The sequence below is a fragment of the Canis lupus genome, chromosome 16 (genome assembly GCF_011100685.1).
Source record: "Canis lupus familiaris isolate Mischka breed German Shepherd chromosome 16, alternate assembly UU_Cfam_GSD_1.0, whole genome shotgun sequence".
Lineage (NCBI taxonomy): Eukaryota > Metazoa > Chordata > Mammalia > Carnivora > Canidae > Canis > Canis lupus.
The window spans coordinates 5,139,213-5,164,375 of record NC_049237.1 but is presented as its reverse complement, the minus strand read 5'-3'; the positions used below and the strand labels follow the sequence as shown (position 1 = coordinate 5,164,375).

General features: G+C 36.6%; 1 protein-coding gene across 5 annotated transcripts in view; it reads right to left on the bottom strand.

The window, feature by feature from the left end:
- Positions 1-25,163, bottom strand: part of TPK1 (thiamin pyrophosphokinase 1) — a 325,794-nt gene that overhangs the window by 142,960 nt on the left and 157,671 nt on the right. For all 5 annotated transcript variants that reach the window (XM_038559277.1, XM_038559275.1, XM_038559278.1 and 2 more), the window contains exon 5: positions 14,096-14,191. In XM_038559277.1, coding sequence (XP_038415205.1) covers positions 14,096-14,191 — 96 coding nt within the window. The remainder of the gene's footprint in view (positions 1-14,095; positions 14,192-25,163) is intronic.

Genomic DNA, 25,163 nt, shown 5'->3' with positions numbered 1-25,163 from the left:
ATTTATACCATATTCAGAAACAATCAGCTATTTGGAAGTACAGTTTGAAAGGCTGTTACAATTTGCATTATACAAATTTTGTCCACAGAAGCTAAATGATTGCTTGGTAGATGAATGAAAAAATTCCATTCTGCATTCTGGAGCCTCCTGTTCAACACAGACCAGATACTTTTCACTCTGGCTAAGAATTCTCGAACATACGTGTTTCCCTAAGGAAGCTGAATATCTGAAAGAGCACTAAGCTGTCATTCTTCCCCTTCTGTGGAATCTGGGACATGAAACTGTACCTACTTTCTTTAGTCATTTCCACCTACTGAGCAAGGTGAGAAGAGACAGATAATTGTCCAAACCTTTCTGCAAACAGATGGACTTTGGTAAGAAATGCTTTGTTCCCTGACGATGAGTATTTCTGCACTGGCAGATCATTTCTTAATACCAATTATCCTCTCTTGCATCACCGGGATTCATTTTTATACAACAGTATTTCTTGCTTTGCTTCGACCATAAAGAAAGTCTTCGCTGCATATTCTTGTCCAAAGTGATAAATGATACTCTTGGTTTCCTTGTCTAGATGAATTGGATTTAGCTATTTGCAGTACTTTGAGTGCGTTATTTTCCCAAAGTTTAGTGGTATAAAACTCTTCATTTTTTATTGACCAGTTTATAATAGGTGGCTATCAGACTTGCTGTAGCGCAATCCTTAGGTTTTGCAATCTGGAGCAATATAAATAGTTTATGTTAATTATCCCCTTTCCACCTTTTGGGAGAATAGAGAACATTTTGATTGCAAATTTTGCACTTGGTCATTAGCACTCTGGTTTCTAGATATGCATTCGACCATTTTATAATACCAAATGAGAATGTTAAAACTGTTACTGCAGTGACATTAATTACTTAAAGCTTATTTTTTTTTTGCAATGTAAGTGTGCTTTACCTAACACATGCACACAAAATAGCTGATCACCTCATCATCCTCCAGTTCACCTTAATGCTATAAGCAATGCTATTATTTACTATTTTGCAAAACGTGTTCCACATCCAAGAGCATCATAGTAAACTGAATGTAATTTGGGATAAAATGTTTGTTCAATAATAACTTCCTCTTTCTGAAATTATTTATAGGGATGCTTTAAAAATCAGAATATTTAGGGTCTATTTTATAAGCATCTAAAATCTTGAGTAGAAATAGATGAGGAGACAGAATTAGCATGCAATCAGTGTACTTTGAATTCAGATACTCCCCCTTTCCTAATATGTTTCAAAATATCTCGATCCAGTTGTTCATATTGGAAATGACATAAATTCACATACATGGTGAGGGGAAGGTACATCGTGGATCCAGAAAAGGAGCTGCAATCACTGGCCATCTACTCTAGGCATCTGGATTTTAGTATGCCACTTGCTCTTACGGACCAACATGGTGACCGTGGAATGCTAAGCAGAACTGCTCTGGGAAAGCAGACGGTCATGGAAACAGAACGACGTTTTCTACTTCTGGCTACTAATAGAAGAATGGAAAGTGGAATACTATGCAAATTTCATCTTCTCCTCTGATTTAAATGGGACTTTCTGAGATACTTATACTCATCATCTAACACAAAGAAGAATGTATTCCTTTTTTTTTTTTTTTTAAGATTTATTTATTTATGAGAGACACACAGAGAGGCAGAGACCTAGGCAGAGGGAGAAGCAGGTTCCCTGCAAGGAGCCTGATGCAAGACTCAATCCCGGGACCCTGGGAACATGACCTGAGCCAAAGGCAGATGCTCAACCACTGAGCCACCCAAGTGCCCCAAGAAGAATGTATTTCTATGTATATTTCTCTTCTGATTACTTAATTAACTACCACTGAAAATAAATTGATCTGATATGTACATCCCCATAATAAGCAGTAACAACCTTTTAGTTCTTCAGTCATGACTTAAACTGTACACAAATCATTTCTTACAAATAGTTATTTTCTTAAAATTTTTAAAAAGATTTTATTTATTTATTTGAGAGAGAGGGAGAGAACACAAGCCAGGGGAGGGGCAAAGAGAGAAGCAGACTCCCTGCTGAGCAGGGAGCCCAACGTGGGGCTCGACCCAGGACACCATGATCATGAACTGAGTTGAAGGCAGATGTTTAACTAACTGAGCCACCCAGGCACCCCACAGATACAGTTGTTATTACTACTGTGGACAATCACACTCATGGCTAGGGTATGGCCACATATGTCTTGCTAAGGGCTGCAGAATAAGGAGAAATTTTTTAATCTATTGTGTACTCTCAGGATATTCCACTATATGTGCATTATTCTTACAGAAGACCCCAAGACAGAGTTTCCTCCTCTTGTCTGCAGTTTCTGCACCTTCACAATGCAGTAATTCAAAATAAAATAGTCCTTTTCACGTAAGGTCAGCATGTCTTCTGCAGAAGAGCATCACACCAACCATATCTGCAATTCTCTGCATTAATAAGAAATTTTATCTGGCAAGTGAGTCATCCAACTGAGATTCCTGGTAAGCAGATAAACTTAACCCTTGTCCCGGGGCCTATAAAAGCACGCTTCTCCTCTGGCAGGGATGGATTAGGCTGCCACAGTCGCTGAGGCAGTAAGCTTTTTATATCCGTAGCAACAGCTCCCGAGTCACTTCAAAGCACTGGGTGTATCTATTTTCTCTTGTTACACAGCACTATAAAAAAGATTGCTGGTCTCTAAGAAGAAGGAAAAACAGAGATGTGAATTTCTCTTTTGAAGGCTTCTCCAAAATGATCTAGGAAACAGCCTGCTTGTTCACTCAATGCCCAGAATACTTTCCTTCTCCTTGCTTCCTTCCTTGTCTGATACTTAACTTGCACAGCATCTGTTCCAGAACCTGAATATGTAAGTAGTCACTCTGGCACTTGAAAAAGAGAACAATGCTGGTTATATACTAAAAAACAAGAGGTGTTTTGTGTAGACATACTTAAGTATAGCTGAATATGTCTACTATAAGTATACATGTGTTTCTTCCTAGAAATTCATAAAAATTATTGATTTAAGTTTACAACATTGCTTTGAGGCAGACAGGCAGAGGCAAGAAAGTAGAGAAAGCTGTCCTATAAGTCTTACAAGGCCTCAGCTATCCAGCAGATGTTGGAATTGAATGGTATTACTTTCAGTATTACTTTAAGGAAGTTGGCAAGATTTATTCTTGTCAAGTTCTCAATGGCAGTGGCTTATGAGACAATCTCTACGTATTTTCATTTTTTAGCTCTCAACTTTTGCAAGTAACTTAGAACTGGGAAAAAGTTGCAGTTTTCAGAAATTACAAAAGACCAATTAATAAAATGAAAAGAAGGCATTACACGTACCATTTTTAATCACACACAACACATATGTCCTCCCCATCCATAAGATGAAGAGAAAAAGTATACTAAAAGTATAAATGATTGAATAATAGCTCCATATGCTGCCAAAGCCAAAAAAAATTTTCAATTATTATGGGCCAATAGCTGGAGCAGGTTACACCTTGTTAAAGTAGATTAATACAATTTACCAACATTTGATAAAAAAAAAAGCCTTGCTAAAAAAAAAATTCTTCCATCTATGTACGCATTCATTTATTCATTCAATAAATACATATGGAGTGCCCACTATGTGCCAGGTGTTGTCCTGGGAATGTAGCAGAGAATAAACATGTACAGTTACCTGCCCATATGAAATTTACATTGCAGTGTGAAGATGTAATAGAAATAAATTTCCTAAATATATATGTTAGATGGTGACAGGTGTGATGGAGAAGACCCAGCAGACAAGGTGATAAAGACTGAGTCAAGTGATGGGAGAGGATGCGGGATGAGGGGTGTTATTTAAAAAGGGAGATCATGGAAGGCCACATGGATATGAGCCCCAATTTCATTAGAAAAATAATTATATTATTCTATTTTCTCCAATGAAAAGCTAAAGGGTGAAACAGAGAAGGGGTCTACAAACAATTCACTAAAAAAAAGGTGAATCTTTCCTGCAGAGGCACGGTACAGCAATAATTGTAGCCTGAGTTATTCTATGGTTACATGTACATCTGTGTCCTCTATTAGACTGGAGGGTCGGAGCCATGAGGTCAGTCATCCAACCAAGTATAACGACCAAGATAGGTACCATGCAAAAGTTTGTTAAAACAATTAGAGGAATATCCTCAGTAGCTTCCATAGTATGTCTAAAGGGAGGAAGTCTGCTGTTGCAACTCTAAATTGTAAATACAACCCTTAGTGAGTATAAGGCACACCATGGCTATGGCAGGATTAAAGAAGTCAGAGTACATGTCCCATTTTCTCTCCGCACCAAGTCAAGGAGTAAACAATGATTAGCTGGGTTGTGTAACTCACCTCCCTACTGAATGCTAGTACTAAACACACAGTTACCATTCTCACCAGTTCCCTGGGAAGGAGGAAGGCTGAAGACATCCCCTGAGAAACATTTCAATGTGTAAAGAGTTCCCCATTTATTTCAAGTTTCTAACATTAAGACAGTTCTTGTGGAATCAGAATATGTCTGAAACAACCAATGTTAAGGTAAGTCCATATAACCTGGGCTATAAACTGTAACTAGTTTATAAGATTTCTTAAAACACTGTCTAATTCTAAAATTATATTATAAAATCAAGAGAGCACAATATATTTATATCGTAATATATTTTGTGAAATACTAACAATTATATATAAATTATACATCTTTTATAATTTACAAAATACAATGTTATGTAAATATATAAATACATTTTATAAAATATGTTGCAGATCACAAGACCTAAAGTATACAATATATGACTATTAATACTATTAAATTTTTATTAAGGATTTTATATGTGGCAGACAATGAAGTGCTTTGTCTCTGTACCTGCTGATATAAGTAAGTTATTATTCTGATTTTGCAGATGAGAAAGCTGAGGCTTAAAAAACTTAAACAGCTTTCTATTACCTATTTCTCTTTCTGTCAACACACAGCTAAAAAGAGTGCCAGGCCCAGACTTTGAACATCTGACATCTAATTACAATGCACTGCAGTGGTGTTGGGAAAACTGGACAGCCATATGCAGAAACTTGAAACGGGACCACTTTCTTACACCATACACAAAAATAAATTCAAAATGGATGAAAGACCTAAATGTAAGACAGGAAACCATCAAAATCCTAGAGGAGAACACAGGCAGCAACGTCTTTGACCTCAGCCATACCAACTTCTTACTAGACACATGGTGGAAGGCAAGGGAAATAAAAGCAAAAATGAATTATTGGGACTTCATCAAGATAAAAGGCTTCTTTTCTTTTGCACAGTGAAGGAAACAATCAACAAGACTAAAAGACAACCTATAGAATGGGAGAAGATATTTGTAAATGACACATCTAATAAAGGATTAGTATCTGAAATCTATGAAGAACTTCTCAAACTCAACACCCAAAAAACAAATAATCCAGTTAAGAAATGGGTAGAAGACATGAATAGACATTTTTCCAAAGAAGACATACAAATAGCTAATAGACATATGGAAAAATGCTCAACATCACTCATTGTCAGGGAAAAACAAATCCAAACCACGATGAGATATCACCTCACACCTGTCAGAATGGCTAAAATGAACAACTCAGGAAAACAACAGACATTGGCAAGGATGTGGAGAAAGGGGAACCCTCTTACACTGTTTGTGGGAATACAAACTGTTATGGCCACTCTGGAGCTTCCCCAAAAAAGTTAAAAACAGTTCTGGCAATTGCACTATTAGATATTTATCTGAAGAATACAAAAATACAGATTCAAAGGGGCATACACACCCCAATGTTTATAGCAGCATTATCAACAATAGCCCAACTATGGAGAGAGCCTAAATGTCCACTGGCTGATGAATGGATACAGAAGATGTGGTGTGTGTGTGTATGTATGTGTGCATGTATATATATATACACATGTATAAATATATGCATATATACAGGAGGAATATTACTCAGCCATCAAAAAGAATGAAATCATGCCATTTGCAAGGACATGGAGAGAGCTAGAATGTATTATGGTAGGTGAAATAAGTCAGAGAAAGGCAAATACCATATGATTTCACTCATGTGGAATTTAAGAAATGAAAGAGATGAATATAGGGGAAGTAAGTAAAAAAAATAGATAAGGAGGCAAATCATAAGAGACTCAGCTATAGGAAACAAACTGAGGGTTGCTGGAGGGGAGGTGGGTCAGGCAGGTGTTAAAAAGGTGATGGGGATTAAGGAGGGCATTTGTGATGAGCAGTAGTGTTATATTTAAGTGATGAATCATTCAATTTTATACCTGAAACTAATACTATACTATAATGTTAACTAACTAGAATTTAAATAAAAATTTGAAACAAACAAAAAACCCACAATACAGGGATCCCTGGGTGGCTTAGCGTTGTAGCGCCTACCCTTGGCCCAGGGCGTGATCCTGGAGACCCAGGATCGAGTCCCACGTCGGGCTCCCTTCATGGGGCCTGCTTCTCCCTCTGCCTGTGTCTCTGTCTCTGTCTCTCATGAATAAATAAATAAATAAAATCTTTAAAAAAAAAAAACCCACAATGCAATGGAAACTAACATGAGGACAAATAGAAGCTCATAAAATAACCCAACTGAGAAATGATAATGGTCTGAAATAACCTAGTAGCAGTAAGACTAGAAAGGATAAAGTGGGCACAAGAGATACCTACAGAATTAAAGGAGTTGTGACCAAGTGGTAAGGGATGGTATAGCAAAATATAAGGCTACTCTTAGGTTTCTGCCACGTGGATGGATGGTAGTGCCAGTGCATGAGATGGAAAATAAAGAGAAAATGGGATTCTGTGTGAAAGATGATGAATTGTGTTTTAGACACTGAAATGAAATTCTTATGGCCCTCCAGTTAGGTTAGAAATAGGCTTTGGGGGGATCCCTGGGTGGCGCAGCGGTTTGGCGCCTGCCTTTGGCCCAGGGCGCGATCCTGGAGGCCCGGGATCGAATCCCACATCGGGCTCCCGGTGCATGGAGCCTGCTTCTCCCTCTGCCTATGTCTCTGCCTCTCTCTCTCTCTCTCTCTGTGACTATCGTAAATAAATTAAAAAAAAAAAAAAAAAAGAAAAGAAATAGGCTTTGGCATTCCGGACAGGAAGTATAAATGAGAGAGTCAATGGCATAGAAGTGTGACAGGATATCCCCCTAAGAAAAACAGGTGAAAACGAAGGTGTTGATGGAGATGACAGGATTTTGACAGGTAAAGAGGCAGGGCAGGAATGAGCAGGATTACTCCTTCCGGAGCCAACCCTGAAAAAATTATATAGAATGCCAGTTCTCTTTGATCAAGTCCTACCACTCTCTGATGTCTTGGGAAACTGGGCAGTTTGCGGACCTGGGCTGTTACCACAGTTTAAAAATTATCAAGTTTCCAGCAAAGTTTCAAGCAGGTTTAGTTTTCAGATAAAACAGTTTCCAAAATATGCAATAGAGACTCACAGGTTGAGATTTTTTGAGGAAACACTTTAAAGGTGAAAGAATTCATAAAAAGGTATTTCAGATTTGCCTAGGTGTCAATAAGTACTTGCCTTTTTATTCTGTAACACTGAGTCATGTCACAAAAAGATTATACCACCTGATAGTTAATAGCATATTTGAAACAGTAAGCATCTCTTTTTCAAGTAAACCTCTTAATTTGGAATAATCTTAGATTTAGTGAAAAGTCACAAAAATAGTACAGGAATTGTACCCTTCCCCCGGTCCCAGCCAGTGCTAACATCTCCTATAACCACAGTACATCTGTTCCACCTAAGACTGATACCAACGTACTACTAGTAATTGAACTCCAGGCTTTGTTCGCATTTTGCCAGTTTTCCACTAATACCCTGCTCCAGTTCAGGGACAAATAGAATGCCACACTGCATTTAGTTTTCATGTCTCTTTCAGCTCCTCTGGTCTGTGACAGTTTTTCCATCTTTCCTTGTTTTCCATGACCTTGAAAATACTGGTCAGGTATTTGGCAGAGTAATATTCATTCTGACTTCCTTGGATTTCTTTTCAAAGATGAAACTGGGATTATAGGTTTTAGGGAAGAATTTCACAAGTGCCCTTAGCACCCTTTACGTTATCTTGAAGGGCATGTGCTATAAACAGGAATTATTGCTGACATTATTTCATCACTTACTTTTTTCTTTTATTTAGTTTTGTATATTTTTATTATGGCAAATTTCAAACATATGCAAAAATAAGGAGAAGAGTATGATGAATCACTTATACCCATCACCAGTTTCATAAAAATTATAAAATACACGGTCAATCGTGTTTTATCTATACTTTCTCCTTACTCCCCTAGTCAACATGTTTATTTTGAAGTAAATCCCATGATTATTTTGAAGTAGATCCTATACATATTATTTCCTCTGTAAATATCACCAAATGAGACTTACCATAATTTAACCAGTCCCCTATTGACAGTTTTTTATTTATGACAAATAATGCAACTATAAATATCCATTTACATTTATCTTTGTAAACTGCAGGATAAATTTCTAGATGTTGAATTGCTGAAACAAAGATATAAGCATTTAAAATTGAGAAATACGGGCAACCCGGGTGGCCCAGTGGTGTAGCGCCAACTTTAACCCACAGTGTGATTCAGGAGACCCGAGATCGAGTCCCACATTGGGCTCCCTGCATGGAGCCTACTTCTCCCTCTGTCTCTTCCTGTGTCTCTGCCTCTCTGTGTGTCTCATGAATAAATAAATAATTAAAAGCTTTAAAAAAATAAAAAATAAAATTGAGAAATACTACCAAATTTATTTTAATACTACCAAGAATAAATGAGAATTTATCCTTCTCTGTACCCTCACCTACACTCATTTTATCTAACTTTAAATATTTGGCAATCTGATATCTGAAAAATGGCATGTATTCTTTTTTTAAAGTAAATTTAATTAATTAACATACAATGTATTATTAGTTTCAGAGGTAGAGTTCAGTGATCATCAGTCTTCCATAACTGGGTGATGGTCATTAAGGAGGACACGTGAAGTAATGAGACTGATGTTTGATTACTTGACTGAGGTGGTATTTGCCAAGTATCTCTACTGTGAATTTAGTTCTCATCTCTTTCCAGAATATACACTGACACACACAACAGATTTATTAAATTGTGCTTTAAATGAGATTGAAATCTTGCTGAAGATCCTGGCCCATTAGAGTAGACTGTACTAAGGACAGTGGAGACCCTCAGAAGACACTTCTCAGAGCACTATCACCATTCTTCGCGCAACCCTCTGAGTCAGAGCTTATTATAGTGCTATGAATAATTATTCCAATCAGATAAAGTCTTAAATTCCTTTTAAGTGAGGAGCAACAGTTATTTAGTATGGACATATAACAAAGCCATTAGTCCATTACAAAACAATAATGTACACCTAACCCAATACTGATAATTAGTAGACATAAATATTCTAAAACTCATAGTATCTGCAGATATCTAAACATAGTGTATCTATCTGAGAAATACCATGTAGGAATTAAATAGAAAGACTATCTAGGACGTCTAGGTGGCTCAGTGGTTGAACGTCTGCCTTTGGCTCAGGTCAAGATCCTGGGATCCTGGGATGGAGTCCTGAATGAGGCTCCCTGCAGGGAGCCAGCTTCTCCCTCTGCCGATGTTTCTGCCTCTCTCTCTGTGTCTCTCATGAACAAATAAAATCTTTATAAAAAAAGAAAAAAAAAGACTATCTAATATTCCTTACCTAAAGTCAATAATCAAGAACCCCAATTCAGATATAAATGCATAAAAACTATTCTAATACATACAAATCACAATTCAATATTTGCTCAGGCTATTAAAATTGTATAAAAAAGAACTTAATATGTAATAATCCCATAGTCTTTATGTAGTATTTGATTTGTAGTTATTAATATCTGTGTGTGTATAAAATTTAGGCATTTGCTCTTATTCATACAGTACTTTTTCAGCATCCTGCATTATTTGATTGAAAAATTGATTTAAAAAATAACATGGTACAAGGGGGATAAAATGCATTCAAGTTTTGGCAAATAAAACTAGTATGTGTTCATTGTTTTTTTTTAAAGATTTTTATTTATTTATTCATGAGAGACACAGAGAGAGAGAGGCAGAGACAGAGGCAGAGGGAGAAGCAGGCTCCATGCAGGGAGTGTGATGCAGGACTTAATCCTGGGACTCCAGGATCACAACCTGAGCCGAAGGCAGACACTTAACTGCTGAGCCACCCAGGGATCCCAAAACTAGTATGTGTTTAAATCAACACCACGTACAGTGTGAATGAAATTAATGACAGCTTTTCCACCCAAATTTTGTCTCATATTAAATCTGTGTTTAAAAACCTCAGAGACTGAAGTAATGATTCTGGTATCAAATTATAGTAGGAAATATCTTAAACTGTATTTTAGGAGGCCTGTTATTCTAAGGGCCTTATAATCTGGATTTGTTTCTGCTTCTTCCTAAACAACATGCATCTTACATTTTTAGAAAGTTGGAGCAATAGCTTTTAATGTTTTCCACTGAATTCAAAGGTTTAGATCTCAAGCATGCATCATGACATCAGAAAATATATGTGCTCTTTGAAGATCCAGTCATATCAGATGGCATCTTGAAAATGTATTATTCATGACTCAGTTACAGATAAACAATGTGGTAACATGAAAGCAAAGCATTAAAAAGTCACATGTATCAGTGAACCCTTTTGCAAAAGAATAAAAGTTGAGGGTGAGCAGGTTTAAAATAGATAAGTAAATAAATAAATGTGGTGATTTAGGCAAATTTTTCAAAGTTAATCACATGTTCTAGGTAGTAAGCTCCTTTAGGGTAAGGACAGGCTAATTCAAATTCTATAAAGTTCTACGATGTTACATAGTACAGTTTTTTAACATATTAGATATTACTTTACTTTTATTTGCAATTAATATTTTAAAGTAAATGCTAGTAATTAACAAGAGCTTGCTATAAAATATAGACACAGATGACAAATTCATATTTATAATTTAATAAGTAGAAAAACAGAAATGTATGATAATTTGATGGTACTTATTAGGTAGAGAAGTATAAAGGATCTTTTTATATAGTTCATGTGCATTTCAATTTTTAATAGTCTTCATGATGATCTCACTTGGGCATAGGAGGATATGTGGAGGGGCATCTTTTAATTATTTTCCTTGCTAATCTTTCTCTTCTTGCTTTTCTCTTGCTATTACATTAGATCAGATGAAACGATGTACCTCCAGGTTAAATGTCAAGTCGAGTGGAAGCTCAAAGATACTCCATCAAATTTACTATAACCTGAAGGTTATATTAAAGGTTTTCATTGTGAAAAATGGAGCCTTCAGTTTACCCAACTATGCTTTTTAAAACAGCAAACTAATCACATTGTCGTCCATCTTAATGCTCTTCAAACTCCTTGCCATTGGTTCGCTGAAGAGCTATCCATCCTCCCTGTACACCAAGGCATCCATCCTTGAACACTCTTCTTCCCTCTGCCATCCAATCCTTCTCTAAGAAGCCTTCCCCCTACTGTGTTGTGTTCAACTCCCCTGGGCACTCGCACAGCACACAACAGAGACTCAACATTCACAAAGCACCCTTTACATGCAAGGTGCTGCTGTACAGTTGTGAACAGCCCAGCTTTGTGAGCTGTATGGTCAGGCTGGGAAGAAAGGCTTCACGTAAACAGAAATAACCAACAAATTTACTGGAAGTGTTAAGACTGCCTTGAAGGAGAATGAAAGGGGTACTGACACACAGAGCAGCAGAACCTAACATGGAGAGATGGGGAAGAGAAGTCCTCCTAATGACATCACCTAGTCTGCCATTGTGGTATAGGAGAAGAGAAGGAAAAAATTCAAAAAATATTCAAGCGATGTGCAAAAATATTCTAGGCAGAGGAGGCAACACCTCAAGGCAGAGAAGAAGAGGGAATAGGTCATACTTTATGAACAAGGAGAAAAAGTAGTGCAAGATGAGGCTGGAGAATGTGTTGGGTCTAAATCATGCTGGGGGCCTGCGGCAGCCGTGGAAGTGCACTGCTCCTTCTAACCTACACCGCCCCCCTTCCCCAGAAAGAACTCATTAGGGCTGTGAGGGGGGCCGCTGGCTGTCATGGCCCACTGGAACTCTCAGATGCAGTGCAGTGGGCCACCAAGGCCACCCCCTTCCCTGAGAGCTTCCAGCCCTGATTAAGCACAGTGGGACTAGGAGGGTTTGGTCCTTTCTGCTCAATGCAGGATTGCTCTAACAGGTCTTGATTCTGTCCTCCCTACTGGATCATCCACGACCTTACCAGATTTGTTTCACAGATCATACATACTTGATTACCCTCTTACCCCAGTCTGAGGCTCTCTCTGAATTTCAGTGTTGAGCTTGAGATAGGATTCTTTATTTTCAGACTTAATGACCAAATACTGTATTACAGATACTATCAATTTGACACACATAATTGCATTCCCAGCTTCCAATAATAGCAGCGTTGATGCTGGGAAAACTGAAACACAAGTTGTGAAGATTTTATAATTTCTTTTCTAAGAAACTCAAAATCAGCTATGTCTGGATGAAGCAGGTAACTCTCAATGGGCTGTGTTCTGTTTTCGTTAAACAAATATTTAATTATAGCAATTTATTTCTGGAAATAGCACAATACATTTGGTATAGTTCAAGCTACAACAGAGATGGGAAATGTTCACTCAATTACTTTTGTTCAGTTTGTACAATGTGCTACTTGTCAATTAGGATAATTAACAAGGCTTATCTTCAAAGAGAGAAAATGATCTACTATCTCAACTTAGTAAATAGATGCCAAAAGAAATCTTTGAAAAACTTTTGTGAGGGAGTAAGTTTTTCTTGAAGTGCCTCTCCAACATCTATCTTGTCCTGCCCCCCATGTCTTAGTCATGTAATCTTTACGAGACCTGCGGATGGATCTGAACCCCTGCTATAATCAGGTTACTCTCATCCTCTGTTGCCAAAACCAAGAGTAGCCTAACAGAGGGATATCAGGACTTAAGTTTGATGATGATGATGGGAAGTGTTGCCCTGCTCCTTTAATCCCCTACATGTGAAGGGGTAAAATGCTGCTACCGTGGTCACTGAAGGCAGTCAGGGGAGCCAGACCAGAGATAAAGTCTACAACACAGAGTGAAGACAGAAAAAGAAACAGACAGGACATCTGACTGAGCTGTATATAAGACTACCTTATCTCGCCTGACTATTGAGGCCAGGTTGAAATGCATTTCTTGTTACTTGTACTATCAAAAAGCATTTTAATATATAAAGGTATTTGCTACTTTTCTTAGTTTAAAAATTACACATTTGATTATGCACCTCAGCTTACTCTCCAGCCCCTGTCAGTAAAAGGATAGTCAACTGCCATTCAATGATTCAGGTTTATTTTGTTGATCGTCACTAAACATTGACTTAAAAAATATTTTATGTCATAATAAAAAATACTACATATTTTATTCTTTTGTTCTTATAATCAAAAAGGATTATAAAATGTAATAAAATATAAGCTTGCATTTTAGCTAATTAATTATTAAATGCTTGAACGCTAGGTGAAAATCATTAAGGAATACTTTAAAGAATCTACAGATGCAAGTAGCAGATTCCTCCTGGACTTAAAAAGTTGACTGTTTTGTTTGTTTGTATGAGTTTATAATGATAACTCATGGGCCAAATATAGGCCATATTTTCTTGTTTTACCTGCCCATACAGAATTTAAAAAGAGAAAACATATAAAGAGAAAACACACATAGGTCTACATGGAAATGAAGAATGAGAAATGAAAAGTAGCTACTCATTGTAGGCCAAGAATGAGATGCCAGTTTTACTGCTTTATCAAAGTCCGCTTCATCCATTTTGTGACTTCATCATTATAAGGTATTTAGATCTCTGACTTTTGATTTAAGTGCAAACAGTAATACTTGGCAGCTAAGTACAGATTTATGCAACATATGGGAAAAATCTGACAGCCAAAACATTGGCACTAGAATAACTAATCACTTCAAATGAGTAAAAACTTGAAGCAGGATCTTTTACATCCTTGGCACTAAGACTCTTAACCACCAAAAAAGATGTAGATCTTACCTGTAGGTCTTTTTCTTCTATTTTTTTTTGGAGCAATTCAAGGCACTTGGTAAAGTCAGTATGGTCTTGGTCAGGCGTTGAAATAATCTCACATCCCTATGTGTTTAAAGTAAGAGAAAAGGTAAGAATACATAATGATGACAGCCTTACAAGATAAAACACTATAAAAGTAAAGATAAGGTATCAATAGACATAGCCTATTATGCTTATATTATACCCTGATCATTAGTATCATTATCATTATCTTTTTTATTTCACATAACAAGACATCTCAGAAATGGTTAGAATATCACAATAATGGTCTGATTATGACAATCACTTTACTCAACAAAAGTGCAGATTTACACTACATTAATGGTCTTTAAGAATCACTGCTGGGATGACATTTGAAATTAACATAAGGACTCTGATACAAGTATTATAAAATATATTCACAGTAAAACTACCTGAAGTTAAAAGTAAAGCTATTTCTAAAAAAAGTTTGAACCTCTTTAAGTAGACCTAAGTTTACCTACATAACCGGAAAAACTCATATTAATATTGAACTAATGATAAAACTATATTTTAAGTAAAATCAAGTCAGCTGTTCTATAAAATTCCTTTATAGCACCTTTCTTACCCACTGTAAAAAGAGGCATGAAGAGCTATACCTGCATAAATATGTCTCTTGAATTATCTTTTAGACATAATGAAGCAAATTTATATGGTCTCTGCCTCTTCTACACTAGATACCTTACCTAGTGAAAAGCCAGGAATATATTTATAAATATGAAGCCACAAAAGTGCCAGCTTGTTGGCACTCGTGAACCAAGACAGTGAGAGAAACAATATTTCTGAAATGACACCTTTTCCTCCAATGTCTTACAAAGGCAAAGGCATGTAAAACCAGAGTGCAATGGGACTTGAGACTTCTTAATTCACGAACTTAACAATTCGTGGTCTCTCATAAACAGCTGAGTAAGGGGAAGTTAAATATAATCCAGTATATAAAGTTGCCATTCAAAGAGTTTTCAAGGATACCAAACACCCATACTGAGTCCTAAATTATCCTAAGAACCGTTCTCAGTAGATTTAAAGGTTCTTCTTTACCTTCAAGGTCTCTCTAAATGTGTCAAGCTCAACCTGGGCTTCATTCATTTATGACTACTGTCCTACAAGGTAGTGACCAATGAAAAAATTAATTCCTCATCATTCAGAAATATATTATGCCCTAAAAGATGTATATGTCATCTTTACAAAATGGTTGACATGTACTTTTCTGACCTGAAGAGAACATTGAAATTTACTACAGTCACCAAGTGAGGGCATAAAGAAGTTGACTTGCCTCAGGCTAATACTCCTTGAAAAGGGATGTTAGAATATGATAGAACCTACAGGGATATTATCAGGGGTGAGGAGATTAGATTGTCACCACGCACACACACACACACACACGTACACACATGCAGATACACACACGCACACAAATCACTATACTGAATGTTCCCCAAGGACAGGAATTATGTTTCATGCATTACTATTTCTAGTGCATGGCACCAGTCTGCTACATTGTAAGTAACTGATAATGTTTAACTAATACTCTGGAGGAATAAAAACCTATGCTGGCAAAGGGGTAAGAGAGCTTGGTATCTTATTGCTAAATACTGCATTTTAACAATGGGAAATCACCTTCCTGTTTTTAGAGATGAAGATATAATCGTTCCAGCAAAAAGAAATGAAATGAAAAAGGCAAACAGAAACAGCAATAATATAAAGATGATTAATAAACCATTGTTTATCTTCACAGAATCAACACAGATCCATAGGAAAAATTATAGTGAATGAGAACCGAAGAAATAATCTATCCCACTATAGTATTATGTAGATTAAGAAAATGAAAATGAGAGATTTAAATTGATTTGTGAATCCCTGGATAGCTGGGTGCAATAATGCACATCTAGAAATCTTACTGCCTTACTCTCGTGAGGTGGGAATAAATATCTAGATATCTGACACAAAAAGGTCATATGACATCATAGTTGGTTCCACAAGAATGGTATCTCGAGAAAACGTGTGAGATTTTCTGAAACATACGAGCAAGGCTTTATCTCATCAATTTAAGACAGGCACAAAGAAAAGCGTGAGTCATAACATGGAGGCAAATTACCAGAATTGAAAAATTCAGACTCTATCTAAACCCAGAACTTAGAATTTTTATGAGTTTAAATGATTCTAATCTCATCACTGATTAAAAACGAATTCACTGGAAGTGTAAATAGCCCCAGTAGCCCTCACAGGGCAGCTTACAACACCTAGACAGGAGACCTGCAATACAAAGTATCAGCCAAAGCCCAGGCCTTTGGCCAACTACAGATGTTTTTACTGTTTCCTGGGTCTTATAATAACATATTAAAATCTAAAAGAGGAGAAATGTAAAACCAAAGAGAAACTATCCAAATCCAGCAGACAAGGAAAAATGCAGAAATGCTGTAAGGTATCAAGTGATGCTCATTTATTATACATTAACATCTATTTATAATTATTTATGATATAGAATTGACTTCATTTATTGGAGTCAGAAGCACTGAGTTCTGTGAAGAATTTCACAGGGTTAGATGTTTAAAAAAACAAACAAAAACTCACACTAAGACAAGAACTCAGGATATAAAAGCTAAGAAATTTGGTCCAATAAGTACATTACTTTCTAATAAATGGTTTCTAATATTAGCTGATACATCTATACATCAGAAACCCTCAGTTTATACAGAAACCTTCCAAAGCATAAGCTACATAAAATAAAAAAGATTTTATTTATTTATTCATGAGAGACACACAGAGAGAGGCAGAGACCTAGGCAGAGAGAGAAGCAGGCTCCCTATGGGGAGCCCAATGCGGAACTCGATCCCAGGACCCCAGGATCACTCCCCGAGCTGAAGGCAGACGTTCAACTGCCAAGCCATCCAGACATCTCCAAAACTCTTTAAAACAGCTTTAACATACCAATGTTAGGGTGGAAACTTCTGTTTCAACTACTACTGTCTTCAACTTTCTGTAGTTGCTTAGAATATATTTTTTAGGACAGAAATTACTACTTTATGAGCCAGTAGGTGGCTCCAATCTCATTCTATGCACCTGCCTTGTAAAGTTTTTGTTATTATACAACTAGAAATTCAAATAACTCAGAGAAAATAAATAAATAAATAAATAAATAAATAAATAAATAAATAAATAAATAAATAACTCAGTTCTAATAATAAGTTCCCTTTATGGACACATCACTTTTTCAAGATGATTTTTTTTAATATTACATTTTATTAATTTTGTTTTATGCCAGAATTCAAACAGAAAAGATTTGGATCGATGTCAAAAATTTCAGGCCGCATAAATATCAAGGCTATTCTAATTTTGTTCTAACCTAAAAAGTGTCTTCTGAAGATAAGGAACAACAACGCCCACCCCATGCCTTCCAAACCACAACCAAACATAAAAGGCAAAGTAAGGAGAACTGAGTATAAGTTCAAAGTAGTGCCTACGTGGCTCAGCTGGTTGAGCATCTGCCTTTGGCTCAGATCGTGATCCTGAGGTCCTGGGATCAAGTCCTGCATCAGGCTCCCCACAGGGAGATTGCTTCACCCTCTGCCTATGTCTCTGCCTCTCTCTGTCTCTAAAAATAAATAAAATCTTTTAAAAAAACATTTAATTATAAATAAATTATCAGAGGCCCAGCCAACCTCTTTTTAGGGGCTTACTCTCTATATACTGTTTTAACAAATTGTACTGTATACAAAGGAAGTAGGAATCTACCAGATACTAATGGCCCAGTGATAAATAAAAACCATGAATATCATAATTAGTAAACATGTAAAATATAAATATGTGTGTGTGTGAATGTAAGAAAGACAGCAAGGTATAGGGAGGTTTCTTTTCCTCCTCTTTCTATACTGAGAAACTCCTAGCCATACTCCACTACTATCCAGTAAGAGCTTGAAAGAAAGTCAGTCTTCAATTCATTCATAAATTGTTCCTTTCTTATGTTGAATAATGGGGATAGTGTGGGCTTTAGAAATACCATTTTGGTTTTGGGGCTAAGCTACACTCTAAACTAGAGCCAACTGTAATACACTGCAATGAGAAACCTACTCAGAAAATTACTGATTGATTACATTAGGTTCTCCATAGAGGTATAATGAACATCAAAATACTGCACTTTTGAGAATCATATTCTAATAGAACACATGTACTAAGAAACAGAAATAGTTCACAACATCAAGGAAATAGTTCATATTAAAAAGATAGGTGCTTTAAGGTCCAGGAAATCAAAATTTAAAAGCAAGTATTAAAGGCGCAGAAAGATGTAAAAAAGTTACAAATAAGGTAAATTAATCCTATTGTCAACATGATAATTTAGCAGATTTGAGGAGAGTGAATATAAAGAAGAAGCAAACTTAAGTAAAAGGAAGTAGAACTTTACACATGAGTGCACTCATGGAGCAAATGAACTGAGGTGGAACAGATCACATACACAGGCAAAAATTCTCATCTAGCAAAATCTTTGCCTACTACTTTGGGAATACATGATCTCCAGTCAGGAGAGGAAGACTCAATGCTCCTTGAGTATCCAGAAACTAACCTCTGCATTTCACTAGGACAATATTGGTCATGTTAAGCACTCAATAGAAGTCTGATGGACAGACAAATGATGGACGGATACAACCACCACTCCCTTCATGGCATGCTTCTCTAAAACATAAACGTGGACAAGCCTTAGACAACAAATCTAATAGAAATGCAGCATTGTCGTTATTTTTTCAAAGGTATTATGCTACTGCTGCCATAAGAAACTCATGTAACACTTTTGTTTTAGGGCATAACTAATACAGACTCTTCAAGTGGTGACAAATATTAGTGTTTTATATGCAATTAAGCAAATGAAAATCCAACAATGTTAACAAAATTAACATCCAAAGAGGGAAAGAGAATTACTAATGTACACGGAGGCTAAGAAATGAAGCAGTATGAAGTACTACATAAATAATTTGGAATACTTTTGAATGAGTTGTAATTTATTCCTTAAGAGAAAGACAAATGACAAAAAAATCAACTGATATTAGGGACTCAAAAGTTTAGCAATAAACAGTGTTCAGAATATGCCCTAGAATGACAAGAGCTCACTTCAATTTTTTAATACTGCCAACATTGATAGTTATAGCAAACACAAAAATATATGGAATATGTGTAGTGCATGATCCTAATCATGGTAAAACCACAGATTTTATTTATTCATGAGAGGCAGAGAGAGAGAGGTAGAGGGAGAGGCAGGCTCCCTGCAGGTAGCCTGATGTGGAACTTGATCCCAGGATCCTGGGATCACGACCTGAGCCAAAGGCAGACGCTCAACTACTGAGCCACCTAGGTGCCCCTAAAATCTTGAGGTTCCACATGATAATGCACATACAGTTCTGGGTACTGGGATGAACCCAGTAAATGCTCACCACAGCACTTCAGAAGAATCTCCAGAAACATCAGATGGTATAGTCAGACCACCTCACGTCAAAGATTACTAGAGTAAGCCACACATTGTCAATATTCTCCCAAGAACTTTTTGTGGATGCTTACCAAACTATTTTAGAATTTACTGACAACTAAAAGAAATTATTACGAGGCAATGAGTGTCAATAATCAACCTAACTGCAAAAGACCAATGCAAAAGCTGTTAGAATGTCATTCTCGATTACTTAATTTACTGTTTGCCAAAAATTTAACTAATATAAGTTAATGAGTTTTCACATTTAGCACACATAAAACCTATGAAGTTATCTGATGCTGACTCCTCTAAAACTCTTTAATAGGAAAAAAAAACAGATCCTTTGACAAAAATTACAATAACATATCAATTGTTATTTTATACACTATATCCACAGAGAGACTTGGCCTCATTAAAACAAGAGGCAAGGAGTTAAGTCTGGTGAAAGCATTCCCAAATCTGCGATTAGCTTATTCATTTTAGGTGAAGTCATTTGGTGCCCATCCATCTACCCAGGACAAGAAAGGACTTGTGCAAATTACCCTGAAGAGATTTTATGGGGCTCTGAGACTTCTATTGTAACTTTATGGGCTGAGTTTATAAGGTTAAGAATTCAGAAGTGTTATTTTCTCCTAGGTACCATGCACACCAATCCTGAATATTTATTTGGAGTGGCTTGCATATAGCCTCTCACCTAGGATAATTAAATGCAATATGTATGTAACTATTAATTAAAATTATAAAATCATAAAATTATAATTAATTTACAACTAAATATATAAAATTATAAATTATAAAATTATAAATTATAAATTAATAACATTTATAACTAGTATTTCAGTAGACGTTTTGTTATAGAAGGTTTTAGTCACTTCACAGGAGTTATGTTCTTGAATCCCCACAATACCCTTATAAGGTGAATGTAATTATCACATTTAAGATATGCAGAGTGAAGTTTGGAGAGATTAAATAACTTACCCAAGGTCACACAGCTGTTGAGGACATTCTATGTGATCTGAAGCCCATACTCTTAACCAACCATGCTTTGTACTCAACCCTGCTTAATTAAACTTTGGGTATTTTGGGAGGTTTAAGAAGAAAAATGCCTTTATAATTTATTTTGAACCTTGATTTAGTTGGTTTTCTCCAGTATTTTAAATACCTGAAAATCTTTCATGACTCCTGCCCAACTCCATGCTGCTTCCATAGTAGTCCAAGGCTTAGAGACCTCAGACACCTGAAAATGGGCAAGGAATGCTTAGCTATCTATCTCTCCTTTTCTCTGCTTTCCTAATTCATCATATTATCACTATATTTATCATTATATTCATGACAATTCGCTTTTTCTTCTGCTATTAAACTTACCCATAAGATCAATATCTTTGTGTATGAGTCCCTTTCAGTTTATTTTCTTAGAATTAGCTTACTAGAAAATGAAATTACTGGGAAAACTGTAAGAAAGTTTATGATCTTTGATATATGCTGCCAGGGTGCTTTCTAAGAGGGATATAAAAATACATATTCCCACTAGTAGCATAGGAGGGTAAAGAGTTTCTTAAAATATAACAGTAGGAAAGAAAATTCATCATGAATTTCTTACTGTGAATTAATTTAATTGCTATACTTGCTTCTTAATAAGCAAAGAGAAATCACTTTCATAAAGAGAAAGAGAACTTTGTTGGAGAGCAAGGGAAGAGAAAGATAATTCTGGAGTGTGAAGCTGGGATGAAACAGGAATTGGTTCATCAGATTGAGGACTGAGGGGCTCAAGGACAGTATGAGAGAAATGGATATTTTTTGAAAGGGAAATAAGTGTCAATCAACAGAGTATAAGAAAGGAGGCAAGAAGCTATCAAAGATTTTCTTTCAAGTTGGTTCTGAAAACATGAAATAATTTACTACCCCATCATATTAGAATACTGACATGCATTCTTTTTGTAAATAAGCAATGATAAGAGTTTTATTTTTAAGCAACAATAAGAGTTTATGGAGTCTTAAAATTCTGGCTCTCACACACTTTATTTCCCCCTATTTACTGCTAACGTTGCCTTTCTTATTGTATGTAAGCAAGATAAACACTTAAAAATATTTTGGGGAGATATATTCAAGAGTCTTCTAAAAATTGGATATGTTAAAGTATTAATAATGAGCTTCCATAATTATTCATTAAAATGAACTGACCGGAACTCTAATAAGAAACTGCCTGCCAGATCAAGAGTATAGCAGGCACAGGGCAAAATGACATATACTATGGATAACCAAAGATACAGATCTAAAATTAGCCCAAACTTGTTCTCAAGTTTAGTTAGATAAAGCCATTTGGAATCTAAATGATCTATGTTCCTTGATACAGGTATGAAAATGGTCTTTACTCTGTAGAAATGCAATCACAAAATAACCATTTCCCACTTTCCTCTTTATTGTATAAAGCATACTATAGTAGATTGCTCCTTCCATTTTATTTGCCAACCTTCTAAAAACAGTTCACTTTTCCACTAAAAAGATTTATCATCAAATGACAGCCTACAAGTAATGATTTCTTCAGCAAGAATGTCACATGATTAAACTCTTAAAAACCCTAAGTAACAGGTTGCCTGATATAATTTAGTGTTCTTCTGGTTTTCTAGATCACGCATAAAAGAAAAAGAATAAACGCAATTTAGCCTTGTTGCAATTCTCCATTCGATTCCAAACGTAAAGAGACATTCTCATCTAGTGCAATCTTCACTGGCCTGGGTGGTTTTTTGTTTTGTTTTTTTTTTTTGCCTGGGTGTTATAAGATAACCTTTCCTTTCAACATCGCATTGAATGAAAACTATAGCCTTCCAAACAAGAAAGTCACTACTTCCACTAATGGAAGTCAAAAGTCTTTTTAGAACAGCATAGGGTCTTAAATGATGGCTTTCCTCCTAAGAGCAGAGCCAGAGTTCTTTTGGAAGAGAGTGCCCAAAAGTGTCAACATAGCAGGCTTCAGACTGTTATCCTAAAAAAGCTTTGCCTGCAAGGTTGGCCCTTGGCTCCCAACTGAGAACCTGAAAGGTAAATAGTTCTCTATATTAAAAAAAATTTTTTTTTCTTAAAAACTAACAGTGCCTAAATTGTTTTATTCAATGATTTTATGCTGAGCACCTGCTTGTTTTCTTCCTGGGAGTCTGGAATTTTGATACATGCTATGCAGAGGGTGTGGGTGCCTCCAGTAATATTTTGGCCATTGTGCTTCCTTCCCTAGTGATGATACCTCACATTTATTGTCACAATTTGATTAAGTACATCCTGTGTGACTCCACTGGGAAAGAACTCTTGGAACTAGTGACTGGTTTTCTACAGACTTTGTCCACATCTACCTTTTCCTTTTGCTTATTCTACTTTGTATCCTTCCACTGTAATAAATTACAGCCATGATTAGTATCAGAAAAGGCAAGAAAAAACAAGCACTCCTGAGGATGTAAGAAAAGGGAACCCTCTCGCACTGTTGGTGGGAATGTAAATTGGTGCAGCCTCTGTGGATAACAGAATGGAAATTCCTCAAAGGATTAAAAAAACAACCACAGCATCATCCTGGAATTCCACTTCTAGATATTTACCCAAAGAAAACAAAGACACTAATTTAAAAAGAGATATGCACCCCTATGTTAAATGCAACATTATTCACAACAGCCAAGGTACAGAAGCGACCTAAGTGTACATGGATACAGCAATAAATAAAGAAGACATGGAATGTTACTCAGCCATAAAAATCTTGCTATTCACAACAACATGGATGGACATAAAGGGTATCATGCTGAGTGAAATGATGAGACAAATATCGTATGATTTCACTTATACACGAAATCTATACAAATGAACAAAAACAGAGTCATAAATACAGATGAACAGGGGATCCCGGGGTGGCTCAGTGGTTTGGCGCCTGCCTTTGGCCCAGGGCGTGATCCTGGAGTCCCGGGATCAAGTCCCACTCCCCGTGTCGGGCTCCGGGCATGGAGCCTGCTTCTCCCTCTGCCTGTGTCTCTGCCTCTCTCTCTCTCTCTGTCTATCATGAATAAATAAATAAGATCTTTAAAAAACAAATTAAATAAATAAATAAAAAATAAATAAATACAGATGAACAAATTGATGGTTGCCAGAAGAGACAATGGCAGGGCTGGGGGGGTGCCTAGGGAGATGGATAAAATAGGTGAAAGGGAAGGTACAAACTAGTCATTAAATCAATCAATCAATCAATCAATCATGGAAATAAAAAGTACAGCACAGAGAATATACTCAATAATACTATAGTAACCTTCTTGGTGACAGATGATAACTACAGTTGCACTACATCATGCACTGCATGATGATGGAATTGTCAAATCACTATGTTGTACACCCGGAACTAATACAACATTGTATGTTGGGGTGCCTGGGTGGCTCAGACAGTGAAACGTCTGCCTTCAGCTCAGGTCATGATTTCAAGATCCTGGGGGCTGGACCCCCTATCGGGGTCCAGCCCCCTATCAGGCTCCCTGCTCAGCGGGGAAGGCTGCTTCTCCTTCTCCTTCTCCCTCTGTCCTTCCCCCTGTTCCTGGCACTCGCTCTGTCTCTCTCAAATAAATAAAATCTTTTAAAAATCATTCTGTGTCAGTTACACTTCAATTACATAAAAAAATCACAGCCACTCGTATGACTATAAGCCAAGTCCTGTGAGTCGGTCCTCTTACTGAATCATGAGTTTGGGGATGGTCTTGGAAACCCCTGAAAACAAAGAGCTAGAGAGATTCTTCCTCAAGTAGCATGTCTGGATAAGCTTCTATTTTATAATGTTTCTAAAGGCTCCAGACCCAGAGCAGATCTCTGTCCTTTACAACCACTCTGAATATGCAAAGAAAAGAATGAGGCTCCACCAGGGCTCCTTGCCAGGTCTCCTAAAAGCAGAAAGCTAGAGGCAGTGAAGGTAGTCCAGGAGGGTAGCATTGCCCAATTACCTAGAACTAAGTAGAAGTGGGAAAGGGAAATTAAATGCTGCACAGAGAAAAGGAAGCCACAGAACTTCCTCAGCATGGGAACCTGAACCTCACTTTGCTTCAAGAAAAAACTCCCTTCTTTCTACTAAAGGATTATGGCATAGTTAGAAAAAAACTGTAGATTCTGGCACCAGGGTGGTCCTTTAGATCCCACTTGACCATTTCCTAGCTGCGTAGGCTTGGGCAAGTTGTACCACCTCCTTGTGCTTGCATCTGTAAAGTGTGGATGACAGTTCTGACCTAATGAAATCTGTTGCAAGGATAAATGAATTTATAATTCAAAGTACATATAAAATATTTGGCAGGTTGTAAGCACTTTAAAATCATTGGTGGCTATCACTGTTGTTTTCAAGATTGTGTTGATTATTTTTTCCTATCAACTTTTAAAAGAAGAAACCTGAAACAGTGAAATAAGATTATAATCATCCAAATACATTTTAGTCTAGCAAGAAGCCAATGCGCATTAGGTGTTGGTAGGTAAAGGGCAAGTGTTCCATGGTTCAACTCATCTGAGAAATACAAAGGTGAACAAAATTAGATTTTTGGCAGACTTCCTTAAAATGATAGT